This window comes from Opisthocomus hoazin, chromosome 25 (assembly GCF_030867145.1).
Source record: "Opisthocomus hoazin isolate bOpiHoa1 chromosome 25, bOpiHoa1.hap1, whole genome shotgun sequence".
Classification (NCBI taxonomy): domain Eukaryota; kingdom Metazoa; phylum Chordata; class Aves; order Opisthocomiformes; family Opisthocomidae; genus Opisthocomus; species Opisthocomus hoazin.
Window position 1 is genome coordinate 5342892 of NC_134438.1, and position 18180 is coordinate 5361071.

At 44.7% G+C, this 18180-nt stretch overlaps 1 protein-coding gene across 4 annotated transcripts in view; it reads right to left on the reverse strand.

Annotated features, from left to right (window-relative positions):
• Nucleotides 1-4463: 4463 nt before the first annotated feature.
• The window catches only part of CEPT1 (choline/ethanolamine phosphotransferase 1), a 34076-nt gene continuing 20359 nt past the window's right edge, over nt 4464-18180 (reverse strand). For 3 of the 4 annotated variants that reach the window (XM_075442748.1, XM_075442752.1, XM_075442750.1), the window contains exons 5-9: nt 13281-13365; nt 8405-8536; nt 7365-7523; nt 6005-6130; nt 4464-5269 (exon numbers count right to left, since the gene is read on the reverse strand). In XM_075442748.1, coding sequence (XP_075298863.1) covers nt 5150-5269; nt 6005-6130; nt 7365-7523; nt 8405-8536; nt 13281-13365 — 622 coding nt within the window. In that variant the 3' untranslated portion in view covers nt 4464-5149. The remainder of the gene's footprint in view (nt 5270-6004; nt 6131-7364; nt 7524-8404; nt 8537-13280; nt 13366-18180) is intronic. The other variant, XM_075442751.1, reaches the window with a different exon arrangement.

Below are 18180 nucleotides of genomic sequence, written 5' to 3' on the forward strand. Positions count from 1 at the left end.
TCCTCTGCCAGCAGAAAATGGTGTGTGTGTGTCTGTGCGTGTAAAATCAAGGGCACCTGTCAAGAATTGTCCCTTTTGAAAAGACCAGTTGTCTCCTCCTTCCCCTGCTTGCTCATTACCTCTGGGAAGATGCCAGCCTTTTTTTTGGCCGGGAAGCGCGACACCGGCTCCCTGAGACACACGGGAAGCAGCCCTTGCTTTGGCAGCACCTCTTCAGAAAAGAATTAGAAATCACACACGAGATTGGATTGCGTGGTTGCTTAATTCCTGCCAGAGGAAAAATGCAATGGAAGGTCATTAGCTGCTAAAAAGAAAACAGATACGCAAAAATGATCCTTAATTTAAAAAAAAAGGAATGTCTTTCAGGTGTAGCCAGTGCTACAGATGTCAGCAAGGGTTAACTGCAGCGAGTTAGAAGAACTGGTGCTGCCTTGCTTGTAACTGCTGAACAAAGAACAGGTTGAAACACTATCTTAAGCTACTTAAAGCACTTTTCCTTTTAGTTTTGTTATGCAAAAAGAGACCTAGATCTGTTCCCAGTGACCAGCCCAGAAAAGCATCCTTTGGGAAGCACCTCAGCTCCAAGGTCAGCTTCTCAGCTGGCCACAGGACAGCAGGAACGGGTGGAGAGGACCGGGAGCCACCGGGCACTTTGCTGGCACTGACTTCTCTCCCCACCACCCAGCAGCAGCTTCAGAGCTCTAAGTGGTGGAAAGAAAGAAAACAAGCCCAGGGGCATAATCTGCCCCAGGACCCCCAGATCTCCTCCCCCCCCACTCCTCTTACATCTTCTCCTTTTCAGCATGCTGTTGCTCTTCCTGAGAGCTCTGTCCTTGTTTCCTAAACCTGATGTCATTCCTGATCAGCAAGTTTTAAGGGTTTCTTGAGTTGGGTTGGCCTGAACATTGAAAAGCAGCTTGGTATTACCATGCTTACTTACTCACCTGACTGGTGCAAGCTGGCAAGAGCTCTAACGCCCTCCCTTTAATCCCTGGAGGGTGGACAGGACACACATCCCTACGATCAATCCAGACCGGTGAAGAAAGAAGACACCATGCTGAAACGGCAGATGCTGAATAAAATACCCTATTTCTCTCTCTGAACTCAGCCAGCCTCTCTCAGACCAGTTGCTTGTAGGTGGGGGCACCGGGTTTGCTGCTGGAGACCCTGGGGTAAACTCAGCTGGGCTTTGCTGGGAGCACGGACGCATCCAGCTGGACTTGGGTCACGCCGCAGTGCATCAGCAAAACTCGCAGTGTGTTTTTAAATCCTGCTTCCTGCTCCAGCTTTGTCTAACACTTGAGCTAAGACTACAACAGTAAATACAACAGTGCCAAGAAATGTTTCCCTGGACTGGAAAGTGCTCATTTATTCTGCTAAATTGTTAGCATAGTTCCCAGCATAGCATGAGCCACCTCGCACCCGTACAAACAGCTCCCAGGCATGGCTTGGGAGTCAGCTCAGGAATTGCTCCTCTGATTTGTGGTTCAATTCCTGCCACGCATCTGCCCTGCTCAGAAGATCAGTTGCGTGTTATGGCATGTGCCACCCTCTGCCAGCTGGCCTGGGTGCCAGCAAATGGCACTCCCTACCGGAGTCGGTGCAGCCATCATTGCTAAGTGCTTTCAGATTGCTCCAGAACAGCAACAGACACAGCTTCCGCCTCAGATCACTCCCCACCTGGCTACAGCCTCTGAAAACCGCCGCAGTCTTCACCTCCTGCTCTCTGGAAGTGATTGAACTTCTCTGCAACTCCATTGCAGACTCAAAGAGGGGGCACAGCAGCACTGGATGTCCCTGGTCCATGCCGGGTAGCAGGGAAGGAAGAGAAAAATACTACTGTGAAACAAAACTGACACACAGCTGAAGCAGAAACAGGCCCTGAGGTATCCTGACCTGTCTTTTTCCTGTGTTAAATTCCTTGTCAAAGCAAGGGAACTCCTTTACCAGTTCTTACAAGAGGCAACACTCCAACACCAAGTGGAAATTTTCAGCTTGCCCTTGCAGGAAAGCTTGCTGAAGAGCACAGCGGCTGTATTTGTTTTGAAGGCAGCACACCAAGACACAGGTGTCCCAGGAAGCTCCCCAGGCTGCTGTTGCAAAAGCTCTTCCTTCTGAGTGTCTTCTGAATGCAACAGAAAGTGAAAAAGCGTGTCACAAGATCAGGCTGAGCCCACAAAGACTCTGTTCCCCTTCTCAACTCCTGGAGCAGCCTTAGCTCCACAAGCACACCTATGTAACCTATGGCCACAAACAAGACGGTACCGTAGTGCACCAGTGCCAGGGGTAAGGTTCATTTATCCCATTATTTATTACAGGCATTTACACAACACCTATATCCAGAGCAATGCTTTATATGGCGTGGATTACCAGCTCTAGCTATTCCCTGGGAACACTGAAACTTTCTTGGGACAGAAGTGGGAATTCTTTCCCGGCTGGCTGAACGCGGAGGGCATTCAAACTTCCAGGTAGCGCAACACTGATGAAAAGGTGTCCTACTGCATTTCCTGAACATCAACAGGCTTCAGCTGAGACGTGCTTTGTAAACAAAAGTTTGGTCCTAGGCAACCCTCTGAAGACTTCAGTTCTTCAGCAGTCTCAAGCATCAGTGACAAATTATTTGCAGCAGCTTGATCTTCAAATCCTGACGACTGAAAGCACGATTGTCCTTGTCTGCGTCACCAGAAAACCACTCACGCTCCAGGGAGGGACTTTCCAAGCAATGGATTTTTGCACCCACTTCATGCTGATGGAAAGAAACACACGGTTTGTGAAAGGGGAGACAAGCCCTCAGCACCTTAAAATCCTTCCAGACTGTCTTGCTCACCACTTGAAGGGCAAGAGCGGAGGCTGGACTGCCTAGACCAAACCTTCACCCACCTGAATGCAGTTCAAACCAAGCCATCTAGCTGTCTGAACTCCAGTTGTATCTAACACCGCGTGACTAAAGAGACAGCTGCCACCTTACACACGGGAGATGCTCCCAGTACTGCGGCCCTTGGACCACGACGTTTCCAGGGTACTGAGGAGCCGTGCCCCAGGTGGGTGGCCAGGATGCAGGACCCAAACTCTTCCTCAGGCTTCAGCCTTGCAGCGACCCTTTGGGAGCCCCTGACACAAACCCACAGTGCCAGGCCCCCAAAGAGCCCCCGGCTGTGCTTGCCAGAAACCAGCTGCTCACAAGCAGGCAAATGCCTGGAAGTTCAAGGGCGACGTGGGGAAGCCTCCATAAATTTCTCCTTGTCCCGAAGATGTTCCTCCTTTCCCCAGCACCCCAGCCCCGAGGCATGGCCTCCACCTCACTTGTTGAAATGGTGTCACCCCAAAAGAAGGAAACAAAACTCTTCCAACTAGAAAAGACACAAGACAGAGCCCGTCCACACACTGAAGGCTTGGCTGCACAAGTCAGCATCTCAGTTCCTGCAACATCTCAAACTAGGGCCAGCCCCAGTTCTTTCCACGCAAACACTTTAACTGGAGCCACGCTACTCCTGCGTCCTCTCTCAAGCCCCAGCAGTCCTGTGTCTCTGCAAGGACACAACTTGGGAGAACCAAGCTCTCTGTCCGTGATGGCCTGACACAGGGTGGTGCCCCAGGGAGGTGGAAGAAGGGGCTTCAAAGCTCTCCAGTCACTGAGGGAACTGAATTTTCTCTCCTACTTCCTGAGTATGTTTTCTAATCGCTAGGGTACCACAGGAAATGCAGGTCACCGCTTCGCGGGGCCAACTGAGGTTTTTCTTTATTGTTGTTGAGGTTTTTTATTTTATTTTTTTAAAGTGATCTGTGCTTAATTCCCTCAAAGAAGGGACACATGCAATGGTCTCGAGGTACTGCTGTCGCTCTGCATTCCCAATAGACAGAGGCCTTTTCTTACCATCTTGAGTGAGATGCTTCAAGGTCAGAGCGCTAGGATTTCAGCCACCAGGTTCCCAGCACTCCCCACCAACTGTCCCAAGCAGCTCCCCCACAACCACGGCAGACCCTGCTCTGGAGACACTCCCTTCGCTCCGTACAGCAAGCCCAGGCACTTCGTTCGGGGTCTGAAGTTCCCCTCAATGCCAGGGGATTGCAGCACTTCACTACCACGAGATCAAACCCTCCATTAAATCTCACTTCGCCTCCCTGATGCAGCTTCACCCCATTTAAAATGGTATCAAAACACCACCAACGGAAAAAGCCCCACCCCAAGCTTACTGCACGATGTAGCAGAGAAAGCTCTTGGAGATCCTGGAATGACAGCACTATAGACATAAAGGCATTAGAAAACTGCTTTCTAAAAAGCAAGCAGGACTGTGCTTCCTGAGTAGGGCAGAGCACCACACACATCTGAAGACAACTGTTGCTCTCACAATTCTCATTTATTAAGAGCAGAAAGGAAATTTTGCTTAAGTTGTATACATAAAAAAGTAAACAGTAAAATTTTCTTTTTATAGTCTTTCCACTAAAGAAAATTGAGAAATAAGTTGTCTTTTTAGATAATGTTTATTTAAAAAAATAAAATTAATTGACAAAGATACCACACTATTTTGCATGCCGGTCATCCCTTCCGCTTGCAGAACCCTGTTCAACACATTCTTTAGCAAGAAACCACTTCATCAGCAATGCATAAGCAAAAGAACCACACCAGTCTGGACTCAAACCTTGACAGCCGCTTCAGCTACACAAGCTAGTGCGATACCTCTGTTTTTACCAGCTTGGGTCTTTAGTAAATAAATTTCAAGTGGACACTAAACAAGTATTTCACTAAGAGATGATGAAATATTAAAATTAAAAGCGAGTCGTATTGCAGCTGTAATTATACTACATTAGAAACTTCAGTTGGTGGGGAATCCATTCACCATATATAGATTATTTTGTAATCAAGGTAATTACAAAGACAGAGCATTACTCCCTGCATGCTGTCCCAGGCTTTGAACCAACAGAGGTGACTACATGTAGAGTTGACTAGGGTGTACTTGGAATTCACTCTCAGGCAGGAGACTAATTAAGGAGTGTTACTGATAACAAAGAATAAAAGTTATACAACACTGATTATTATAAATTACTTTGTTCTTATCTGCTTTTTGCCTTAGTCTCCTACATATCTTCACATCTGTTCATGTAGAAAATCAGATCTCTCTTATTTCTCCTTATGACGACTCCCCGTTTACTAATGGTGATTAGAATGCGTGGAGGACGACTTGATTCGGAACACGTGGATGTGCAGATGGGCAGCAATCTGATTGCACACGCTGACACAGTATCGAAGCAAATCAAAGAGAGAAAAGATCTGCCAAGGAAAAAAAAAAGTTACACACATTTAGGTCTGTGCTTTCATAAAGCGCACCACCACCCGCATACTTCAGAATAAAGGCGCTGGGGTGTTTTTTTCAAGAACGAAATCCTGAACTCTGTAGGAATAACGCTCGGTGAAGGAGGAATTACCAGACACAGTGGGCTTTCCTCCAGCTTTGTAAGAATACAGACTCTGAATTCTAGAGTCAGAGAGGAGAAAATGGGTACAGTAGCTATACAGATATTGTGAAATGGCCCATTAACTCTGAATATAATACCAACTTTATTAAAAGGTTAACACTGCATTTTGGTAGGTAACGCCTGAGTGCTCGATAAGCACATACGAGTTTAACTTCAGTTTTCTTTCCTGATTGCTGCTGCTACTAATGACAGACATACATGCTTTCAAGAGATTAAGGCACAGCCACACTACGCTTGCACTGCGCATAATATATTCCGCTGCTAACAAGACAGCAACCCAAATCTTCAAAATATTCTATTCTACTGAATATTTGCCACACTGCTTTAAAATCATTCAAGCTATACACCAAGCCAACCACATCTACCTCTGTTTACTGACTTGATTTTAGATAAAGCTCATGCAAAGTGGGTTCCAGCCCCATCACCCTCTAGGCAAGTCGGCCAGGCTGAACCCATGCAAACAGTATCTGTGAAGGAGCACGCAAATGCTTGTGGCGATTACCGACAAGGAAAGTGAGCCCACACTTACCAGGGCAATCCAGAGTACAATATACTCATCAATAAAGCTGTTAAAATACTGGTCCAGAAACAATAGTGCTGGGCCTATGAATGCTGTGTCGTGCAGGTGCATTTCGCTTTTGGTCATGTGTGCAACCTACATTTAAAAAAAAAAAGGAAGTTTAAGAAATAAAACATATGCCAGCCAAGGTAGAGTGATTTCAGAATACAGCAAGCCAAAAAGGTTACAGTTCAAGCCACATTACTGTAAGATATATCACGTACTTAAGCAAAGGAGCAGCAGCAATACTGTTTCAGCCATGGAAGCCTCTGGCTATACGAGATGCAAGGTTTGCAGAGAAGTATCTTATTAGAACAATGAATGTAGCTACAGGAAAAACACCTGACATGTTTTCCAGCCCACCAACTTTCTCCTCCTGCCAGAAACAAACCAGTAAAATCGAAGTAGACGGGTGAATTTTAAGGTTTAGTTGAGCCTGGAAACAAACTCCCAGCAGCTAGATCTTCAAAAATCAGAGCCACTGGGTGCTCCTCTCACTCCAGCTATTGGTTCCCATCCCATGAGGATCACCATCTGTCTGGTTACAATCTGATGATCATGCCTGTTTTTGCCCAAGTGTGGCCTTTCCACCTCCCCCATGTGCACAGAGGCTGTCCTACACCTCATCCTCACTTTTACCAGCACAACTGCTGACGTGGCTGTAGTAAAGTGGTCTTCGTTAGAAACAAACTTCCATTGCGAGTTCGGTCCAATACAGATTCAGCTCGTGCGGCGATGCAACGCATGCCTGCAGAACTGAGCTGGTGTGGGGCAGCAGTTGTTCAGCCCCTCATTCTCTCTGCTCAGCGAGGGCTCCTCTCCTGACAGCATTGGCATCTGTTCCCTGGTACAAACCTGTTGATAACTTTAACCACTATTTCTCTCCAATTGTTTAAGTTCAACCCCAAGCAACTGTCCCTAACCTCAGCAGCTCTATCACTTTCTCTCCTTCTCTCAAACATTCCTCCCCTCTGCATCTGAGGGGGTTTTCAGCCTCCTCTGTTCTCAGCCCAGCTTATCACACATGCACAAATACACTGCAGAAGTGTGAATAAACAGCAGGGAAAGGGTGAGAAACAGAACCCAGGCACCTGTAAGCTGTCCTGGCACTGGCTGTGTAACCATGGCATTGGCTTACAGTTTACCACTCCCCTCTCACACAGGGGAAAGGCTCTGCTGCACCTCCAGGCTACCGACAACCAGCAAAGCATGAGTATCACTTCAGTACAGAAACAGATGCACGTTAGTCCATGGAATAACCAGAGAACTTTAAAATCTACAAGAAGTTTTACCGCAATAACAAGAACCTCGGAGGTTCCGGCACACTTACCACTAGTTTATTTGTTATCTTAGCAGATACAAAGCCAAAAGTAAGTATGTATAAGCAGGGGTGCCTTTCAAAGAGCTGCACAGCAGATTTCTTGTAGATCATTGCAGCTAACGCGATCACTGACCCAATATGAAGAAAAGGTGAAAGGACACTCGTCCCCTACAGCAAGAAAAAGTTAAAAGAGTTAGGTTTTAGGTTTACAAAGCGTGCACACTGCAAAGAAACCTCAGTAAGCCCAGCACTCACGTGGTATGCAATGCGTGGTTTGTAACTAAATTCACATTAAAAACATGTCTTTCTGAACACTGCTACTAACAGGAACAAAGTGTGGTGAAACCTGAGTGAGCATCAGCTGAAAATGTGGTTGAGCCTTGCATGTGCTGGGGGAAAAAACAAGGTTTCAGGCAGCAAGCAGCACACCGTTCTGACACCCATCACACAGGCAGCAGCTGACACTGTTAGCAAGGGACAGGAGACAATACTTCTACCACTTACTCTGGGCCAGCCAGAAACCAACTACAATAGTCTTCTAGGTAGCAAATAATTATTCGGCCGGTATAGAACTGCGTTTTGGAAACCCCCAGGGCTCCGGAATCAATCGCCACCTTCACCGAAACAGAAGATATGTGTGCAGGTGCCTCCACCCGCACTTTTTCACTGGTAATATAAATAGCACAGATCTTTCAGAAGGATCAAAGCCATACCTAATCTTCCTGATGAACTTTCTTCTGAATAGATTTTTGCATTGCACTTTTCTACGAACTCTTTGGAGGGAGATGTATTCGTATAATCTGTTTAATGATTAATTCACAAGCAATTATCAAAGTACCATGAGCATTCCTAATCACTCAAATTTTAAAACTCTCGACTCCTAAAGCTACTATTCTTATGCAGACAATACTAATTTGTTTTTCCCAAGCCAGCAAGGAAGTGCAAGGAAAATATTTCACATCTAGAAGGTATTATGTTGAATAAAAACTAAAGGTACAGCTGAAAAGCCACAGAACACTGAAGAGTAACTAGCAGAACAAAGCACTTACTGCTATAGTGGATCCATTTTTGCCAACTCCACCCGTGAAGATCACACCAAAGTAGTTTGTACAGGAGAATATGGTTCCTGCGACAGTACAGAGCGCCGGGAATATTTTCACCTGAATATTCAGTATTGGAATCTTAATGGAAGAGAGACAAGAAGTTAAAATATGCACAAGCTAACTACAATGGGGCCTAATACTTCTGGTGCACTCAAACACTCCACTTTCCAACACCACACTTGCTTTTCTTTCTCTGCTATTCACGGAATTAAATCTCTACAAGGCACAGAAATATGTATTTTTCCAGTCTTTCCATCAAGCTTCCCATAAAACCAGACTTATCTTCAGTTACCTGAAAAGAGCAATTGAAAGTAGAGAAGTGGACTGAAACCAAGACCTTGCTACCTAAACCACCCAGCCACCACAGAGAAGAGAAATGCATCAGTCACCTTTCTCTGAAGCTGGTTGTAAAACTCACAGCCACAGCCCAAAATCAAACTGGGCAAAGCAAGAGCCATTGGAGATGATCAAAGACCCTGAAGAAACTGGATACCACCTTACGGGCCAGGCAAGGGAAGCAAACAGAGACCAGACAAGTCACCTCAGAGTCAGTGAGCCTAGGAAAGCAAGCAATGAGGTTGCTAAAGCAGCGAAAAATGAGCACGGGCAGCTTTGACAGGCAGGCAGTAGTTTGCTTCATCTTTTAACAGCAGTGTTTCAAGCAGAACAGGAGAAACTAGAAGTGAAGAAAGAGTTCAAAATAAACCACAGCAAATATGTTATGGAAGCAAGTGTTTAGAGACAACTACCCAAAGCTTCCCTACTTTATCTGTACAACTACAAAAAAAACCTTCACGGGCTCTTAACTCAGGAACTGCAGTCACAGCGCCCAACTGCATAAACACACTTGGCTCCCCAACAGCAAGGGGTCCAGCTACACACAGCAGCCCAAATGAGGTCAAGTTGTTTCTATTTCTCTTCAGTTAAGTTCTCAGCGCGGCTTTCGGCAGGTAAAGATCATTAGTGTTCTATCGCATTTAATAACTGGATCTCTCAATCTTTTCAGGGCACAATTAAGAGGAAGGGGCAGCTTTAACTCTTCCTGCCTTGCTCTTGGGCAGCCTACAGATGAGCACCCAGACCACCTCTCCAAACCACCGCCCTGCAGGCTTCTGGCCGGCTGGCATAGTTTCATGACACTCGGAACATATTTCTCCCTTGCTCAGGCTGCACTTAAGTCAAAAAACATTTTCTGAAAGATAGTAAAGAAGACTAATGACAAGTAAACAAAAGGCAGACATTGCCCGACTGGAGTGCTAACTGCGATCCTTCATCAGTGTCACGAGGCACAGGACTTGGGAAGGTCTCTCCTCAGTCACATAAAGCAAGGTACATGTGCTGCCCTTGGCTTCAGTAACAGCACTTTGGTATTTACAGAATGGGCTGAATTTGCTCTTCTACAGGAGGAAGAAAACAATGGCAAGCTTCATACAGGAGTCAAAAGACATTAAGCTTGACATTTCCCAAAGACAAGGGGAGTTTGCTGGAAAACACACCCCATGAACTCCCAGCTACGACTAATGGGTCCAAGAATGATGCTCGGGAAAGGCAGAAGGATGAGACCACACTTATAACATCCAGTTGGGCTAGTTATGGATTATTCATACCTTCCTTTTTGCTTCCACCAATAGCTGCATCGGTGGTAGGTATTGGACTGCACTTATCCAGCAGAAATAATTAATGGGAAACAAAGCTACATACTGAAATTTGGCAGAGGAAAGTCAAAGGAGAGGTATAAGAAGGCAGCGCCTGCTAAATTGCTTTGCATACAAAATGGAAGCAGTGAGACCAAAAGTTGGAAGCAGCAAAGGCAAGCAAATAGTGCAAAGAAAGACAACAAAAAAAATCCGAGCAAATGGAGAGCGGGAGTTGTACTTGGAACTCTTCCTACAAAATGGCACTGCAGCCCTGGACTTTTTAAACAAGAGGACACTACGAGGCAAGCCACAAGACTTCCTCGGCCGGTATTCCATGGATCACTACAGTCCACGCAGTTATTCTGACCTCGCTGGTAACTGCGTGAGTTGCACCAGAAGTCAGATGCACGCAGAACTTCACAAGACTACGTCAATAATGCAGAAAAATACCACAAGCCAAATCTTCTGCAGGCAAATTATGTTCTCTGTTAAACTCTTTGAAGTTGATTTGTACAAGAGAAAGGCTACACTGCACAGAAAGCTTCTGAGTACAGGTACATCTGTTAAAGCGAGCATTCCAAACTGTCTAGAAAAAACCATCCATGCTAATAAAGGCAAGTGGCAGCAGGCAAAGAATGGATTAACGAGAGCTTGCCAGAGCCTGGATTAAAGTAAATCCAGAATCATTTGCCAGAAAATCAATGTCAGGCCTCCAGACTAGACACCATCAGAGTTGTGTGCAGCACGAATTGGGATTTAGAAAAAAAGAAACCCCCAAAAAAAGAGACCTAACTAGGGAACTGGAAAAAAGCACAGCTAAGGGCTCGGGGAAGCAGTGAAGAGCATGTAAGAGACTTTGCATCCGTGAGCGGACGCAGAAGCCCTCCCTCCAGCAGCTCTTCTTGGCCAGCTCCTAGTCACAAACACCACAACCAGCTGGGCAACTCCTAGCACCCTGGGAGTCCTTCTCACAGGCTGGATCCCAGCAGCAGTGCAGAGCTGTACGTGTGTACGCTTCAGTCACATCTGCAAGAGGAAGAACAGCTCAGAGCGGGCCAAAAACCAAGCTTGCTTTATATTCATCAAGTGATTACACTTTTAAAGATTACATTGTGGAATAAAACTTAAGCAATTGCAGCACTTCTCTGACTTCAAACAGAAAAGAACCTCTGTATAATCAATGCATCAGACAAGCTGCACCTAAGCTTGCTCACATTACTCACATTTTCCAAACGACGATTTCGGCTGCAGCCGTATTCACCACTCACCAGAAATTACTGAGCTCCAGCAGCCTTGCGAAACTGCATCTTAACACGCTTTAAAGAGAACCTACACTGACAGAAAGAAGGCAGCCAGTACAGGTACCCACCGTCCCACGGCAAAAAGAGAAAGCTAATGAAAGCAACAACTGACAAAATACACAATTCTGCATTTAGCCTATTCAGATTGGCTTGCTTTTCCCATGTTAGCATAAGAAAGTGGAATGTTTGAGTACACAACCATTTTATTCCATTATCCCTCCCCCAAAGGGAAACAAACCAAGATTACCAGACCACCAATTTTCCTGTCACATAAAGCATTAAAGGATGGGGGGGGGTGATATATTTTGCTCTGCAAGTAGTAAATAACATTTATCTTTATTTAAACACAAAATCTCACAAGTTGAATGAAACAGGAAGATTCCTAATTGTCTCGGGAAACCTGATCAAGTTCCTTCTCCGGAGAAATGCCTCCGTTCACCCACCAGACTTCCAAACAGTTTAACCTTTTGGGAGCTGACTTAGCCAAATGCTGCTGCAACCCAGAACTTTCAACAGATTTCAAGATTTTGCTAAAAGGGTTAATACTTTATTTAAAAGGGTTATTTAAGTTATTCAATAACCCAAGAGAACAGTATCTAAGCTCATGTAAAAATCACCTTGCACTGAATTGTGCCAGAGTTTGCTGTGACAGCTTTTTTTTGCCTCCTTTCTTAATAAAGGGAAAAGAGGAAACTAATAACATGAATTGGGAAATCCCTAATTGTAACGCAGACTAACAGCTGCATGGAGATGTTAGCCACACTAATCTCTCTGGAAAAGTCTGGCACCAATATGACTTGTATCTTTTTAGAATGAGTTCTATCCACACCCCTTCTCTTTAGATGGTATTTACTTTGCAGTGTACTTAATCGAGGGGGTTTGGGTGTTTAAGCCTGAAAGCACATGTAGCAAAACGAGAGTAGCCAAGGTTAGCTCCTTCTTCCAGATATTCTCTACAATGTTAGAGGGTTCATTTCTCCCAGTTATATGAAGCAGACTAGAAATTCAGCGATTTAGGGTGACATCTTTCAGTAATTTTTGACCATCTCTTGGTTTTATTGCAAATCAAGATTTCTATATCTACCTTAAGAACTGCATTTGTCAAGCACAAGAACGAGATCAATACTCAGGAAGGAAAACCTCCTGGGAAGTCAATGCTTTAGAGGTCATTTCCAGAAATTTGTTGTATTTATGTATGCATATGTATGCATTTCTCAGGGCAATGCTATTTTGACAGCCCAACATGGCTTCAGTAACGCAAACAAAGTCAACTTAACGACAGCTCATAAGCTGCCAGCTGACGTGGCCCGGCAATCCTATGTAACACAAGCAGGATCTATACGCAGCCAGCCCGTGACAGCTTTCTTAATCAGGACACTCACTGCTAAAAAAAAACCACATCAGAAAAAAGCCACATGATAATTTTTTTTTTTCCCCCCATACAGATAAGAGTTGGCAGTCTCGTTCAGGCCAGATTATCTACTGATGGTTATCAACTGCTCTCCAAAAATTTCCTCCATACTCTCCATCCAATTCAGTAGTCCTCCGCTGCTCATCTAGTTTGTTGCACGAAATGCAAGTTTTGGCCAGCCCTCTCAAAGGGAGCTGGGCTTCAGTGAAGGGACCTTTAAGGTTGTGCAATATTTGATAACCTTCTACCTGGAAACACAAGATACAAAATCACAGCTTGTTTTAATGTCTCTGGCAAAACCAGAATGCACAGTTATTGCCATGTGACCTATACACAAGAATCTATATTGCCATTTACGAGGAAAAGTGAGACCTTCTCCTCACCAATTCAACTGCGCTACTACATGCGGGTAGTTCTTCCAGGTGTCTACTAGATCATGAGAAAGGATGAAATAAGAACATGAACAAAATTACCAGAGATTGCCAAAAAGGTGGTCCTCCAATCACTGCCAGTAAGTGCATGATTATTATGAAGATTTGTACTTCAGTCACATCAATTCTGATTAGGTAAAAAAAAGCCAAAAAAAGCAAAATTATTCAAAGCGATTTCAAGTCAGTTATTTGCAAGCTCAGCAGCTCTCCTCTGTCATGCACAGTATAAAACCTCCCAAATACTGAGGAAAGAAAGAGGCAAAATTTACAAATAATTTAGATAGGAAAAATATGTTTTAGTTTTATTATTAAGAGCCATGGTGTGCTACACTTTTTGTTTTTATTTCACAGTGCAATAAAAATCCATCTTGTCAAAACGAACAGTTGGAACTCTACTTTTAACTGACCGCTGCCAGCTGCGGAAATAAATACTTGGTTTTAACCTTGCCCACCAAAAAAAAAAATTTATGTCAGATGATAAAATTCAGGAAAGATATTTTTAATCCCTAATATATTCCCTACTCTATTTTTCAATACGACTATTCTCTCTGAATAGCACCAAACTTTAAAAAGAAACATGAATCCCCAAGGAGTTTATGCAGATGTAAACGGTCCAGCCAGCCGCATCGCTAAGGATGACGCAGCTCAGCCTCCAGCACGCAGCAAGCAGAGAAACCACCTCTGGTTCCAGCACAGCTCGTGCGTTTCGTAGAGGCACAAGAAGGAAAGGCTTATGGAAAAGACTGAGTTGAAGACTTTAAGGAGCAGGCAGAAGTCTTGGAGCTAGCAAGATGAAAAATTGCCATACAAATCAATTCCAGAAACTGAAGAAAGGAAAGATACAAGTGAAATCTAAAGAGGATGGGCTTGCAGGTGTAGAGTATGAAGCTGTATAATACTCTCTCATACTGGGGTACTGTATCAAAAATAGTCCTTTGAGACAGCCTGCGATAGTTACGGCATGTTCCTTATCTCTAATAATACAGCTTTACCTAAAAGACTGGGCCGCTTCTTGCGAATACATGCTTCGCTGTTATAAAAATATCATTTATATCAACTGCACAGCCATCAGGGAATAGTGGTTCAGGGTTTTTTGCCTGTGTGCCTTCAATGAGCTGCAAGACCTTGCAATTAAGTGCAGTATCAGAGCAGCGTGCCACCAAGTTCTCTACAGCCTTTGTTCCAGTTTTGAGCTGGATCTTCTCATTTGAGCATCTCCAGTCTGGGCAAAAAGGAGTAATAGTTCCACAACAAGGGAAGGTAGATTTAGACTGGATATAAGGAAGAAATTTTTCACGCTGAGGGTGGTGAAACACCAGCACAGGCTGCCCAGAGAGGCAGTGGAGGCCCCATCCGTGGAAACATTCAAGATCAGGTTGGACTGGGCTCTGAGCAACCCGATTTTGTTAAAGATGTCGCTGCTCAGTGTAGGGGAGTTGGGCGAGATGATCTCTAAAAGTCCCTTCCAACCCGAAGCATTCTAGAATTCTATGAAAATACAATTTTCGTTCAGCAGCAGATCAATACGCACAAGGGATAATTATGAGGCTGCATCCAGTTCCCATGCAGAACATCCCCCAAAGCAGAAGAAAGCAGAAGGGCAACACTATGTTGTACTCAGTGCAATCTCTTACTATGGATTCTCCAACGCCGGCTACTGCTTTCAGCAGGCTTTAAAAACATCTCATCCAACTCCTGCTGTGCAACTTCACCTTTCCATCAGGCAAGGGCTTTCTGAACCCCCCCGCCGGAGAGCAGGGCACGCACCGCTGGCACGCGCTGCGGAATCAGCACGCGGCGGCACTGTCAACAGCAGGCAGACAGGATATGAGGCACCCAAACCCCGTTGATCGCTCCTGCAAACCACCACAGCTCCCTCTCTTTTAAAGCAAATAAGCAGTAAAGCAGCAGAGGGGAGCATGAAGGATAAAGAAGACAGGAGAGCAGCAATACCCACGAACTAGCCAGACTGAGCACATAACAGGAAAGTTTAGCCGACGTTGTCAGAGGAAATCTAGAGAAGATTCCAATAAGACAGTTTCCTTTAGATGTCTTTGCTTTGTAAATTTTCTTTCCACTACACCAAGCATGGAGATGAGAGCTACACAGGAAATAACCTCAGGATCCTCCTATACTCCGATCTGTTCAACAACAATCCTACAAATCATATGAGCAGATTGAGCCATGGAGCTACCTTGCAAGAAAAAGGAAAAATGCTCAGCCATGCAAGAAGAGCGAGATGCAAAACATCTGACTAAATGCAAATTGCTTCCTCCTAGCTTTTGGAGTCAGCATGGAAACGTGTTTTCAGTGTGTCCAACCGAGGAAGGGCTGCAGGAGCTCCGCGAACCTGCACAGGTTGAACAGGAATGCATTTCAGCCTATTTCACTACTTCTGTCAATGACCTAAAAGAATATAAAGCAACTGAGAAAGCTTACAGAAACAATGACTAATAACTAGTGTAGGTAACTCAAGCTTATAGCTTTCCTTGGACAGTAAACCAGTTTTTTTTTGGCAGCAGTAATCTTAATGCAAAATGAAGTAAGGTCATATACTTCAAAAAAAAATTCAGATCATAGAAAACAAGGTGTTCCGAAAGAAACCCTTACACAAAACTGGGAGCCCAACCGGATCTCTGGAAGCAGTGCCTGGATTCAGGTTAGGGAGACGGCATTATCTTCTTTACACAGCCATGGTACAACCTTTGCTCCATTGCCCATAGCCCTGTCTGCCCCAGCTCAAATAAAAATGGCATCAGGCAGCTGGGAAGGGTTCAGCAATGAACTGCAAATATATTTGGTTAAAAACTCCTCCCTGACTTATTCTAAGAATCTCATGTTGCAGAACAAATACAAGTCTTAACCTCAATTCTACATAAAGTGAAGATTATTTTTTTTTTAAACACCAAAGGTCTCCTTAAGACAGAAGACAAAGACGTAAGAGCAACTGAGGAGAAAGGAAGCACCTAGACTACCACCTAAATAAAGCACAAGTTCTTAAGACCAAGGATGAAAAAGGACTGGGAACATCCTATGTTCATTAAAACCCCTGTCAGATGACTTCAAAAGAGACGCTTGACACCAGTAGAGTACGTGCCTGATGCTGGAATTACCCAGTGCATTTTTTTTTTGCAGGATGTCAAATGGCTGCTGCTTAGAAATCTCAGAATACAGGAATCCAGACAGGCAGCTCCTGGAAGCTAGACCACAAAAGGGAACAACGTTTGGAAACACAGCTGGGTGAAAGGGAAAAGAGGCAGACTGTTCCTCTATCCATTTAACTTGAATTTAAGATGACCGTGCAACTACAGCAAACTCAACTAAATCCACGCTGCTGCTCGAAGGGGCAGTCACCCCAGCCTCCTACAGACTGACCACTTGCTGCCCCCAAACCCACCCGCTCAGTCCCGCTTTCTCCCTCGTGCCAGCACTACAGTTGCACTGGCTTAGCTAAAATGACCCAAATGAAAAAAGAAAAAGAAAGGTTCCTGTCCCAGTTTCTAGCAGATCAGCTTTCCCTGTCCACTTTGTGTGGCCTCGTGAATGACGCCAGCGCAGAGAGGGCAGTGGAAGGTCTGCACTGCCTCTTTTGGCAGCTGCCCGAGCCCCTGCTGAGTCAAAGTGACTGTGCAGCTACGGACAGAGACAACAAGTGAGGAATAAATGGGAATGAGTTACGGCTCCCAAATGCGGCACACGAGTGGACTGCCACCAGCGTTCATGAAAGTCCTGAAAAACCCTTGAAATGTAACGCTGCCAAAAAAAAAAAAAAAGGAAAGAATGCAACTAGAAAACACAGCAACACGGGTTTGGCCAGGAGAGGTAATGCACAGCACCACCAGGAAAACCTTAACACAGCAGGCAATCTAGAGGACATTCATTCCGACACTGTAATGATTAACTTGTATTTATGAATTGCTTCAAGATAAAATGTGCTAGTAATAAGAAGATCCATAAACTGCCTTGGTCACCATATTGTTTTTAAACTCTGGTAGAACTGGGAAGGTGCCTAATAAATTCAAAAGAGACAAGCAGGGCTGCATGGAAAGCTGCTTGCTCAGTTTGGATGTGGCCTGACTAAAGCCTTTCTACCCACACTGGCCTTCTGAGGGAAAATGCACATAGCTTGCTTTAGTGGCTACAGAAATTATTTGCAAAGCAGGGTAATAACATTCTTGCTTAAATATTACATAAATGGTACTATATTTTTTCCCGTACATAAAGCTCCATCATACATTGGAGTGCCTCTTCCTATGGTAAGGACTGTAGAAAATACAAACTGGAGTAGTGGTTCATAGTAGAAAAATATTTTTAGCTTCAATGCAAAAAGACAGGTGCCACGAGGAAAAGAACCCACAGCACTGGGAAACCAAAAGTGGGAAAAGGCCTTTGGCGCTGCAGGAGCCCCCCCTTTAATCACTGCACATCACTAGTAGCCTGGTTATGTGTGTGTATATATTTATATATGTATATCTCAGAACTAAAGGATAGCAACAACATTTCAAAGCAAGAAGGGAATCCGCCAGTTCAAAGTCTGATTCTATTTTCTCCTTGTGTTTGTATTTATTTAGTTGTTTAAATGGTACAGTGGACATCCTAAGAAAAAACAAATGGAAAGAGCTATCAGCATGAATTCTGCAGCTCCAGCAAGGGGGTTTCTTCAAGCCTCTTAACTGGGATATTTTCAGCAATCACTTGAGCCACACTTCCCCTAACCTGACAGTTTTTTTGCCTGCTGTTTCCTGACAAATTGAGTCATGTCAGCATTGCCCAAACAGTTGATGTTGCTAGGCTGATGCGGAGACACAGTGCACAATACGCGGCGGATCCCCAGCGCCTAAGAAATGCAGCAAATGAAACAAACCGTTTCCCCCAAGACATGTCCACACTACAACGGATGGACGTGAAGTTATTGCAGCAGTTCCTCAACAGACACAAAGCA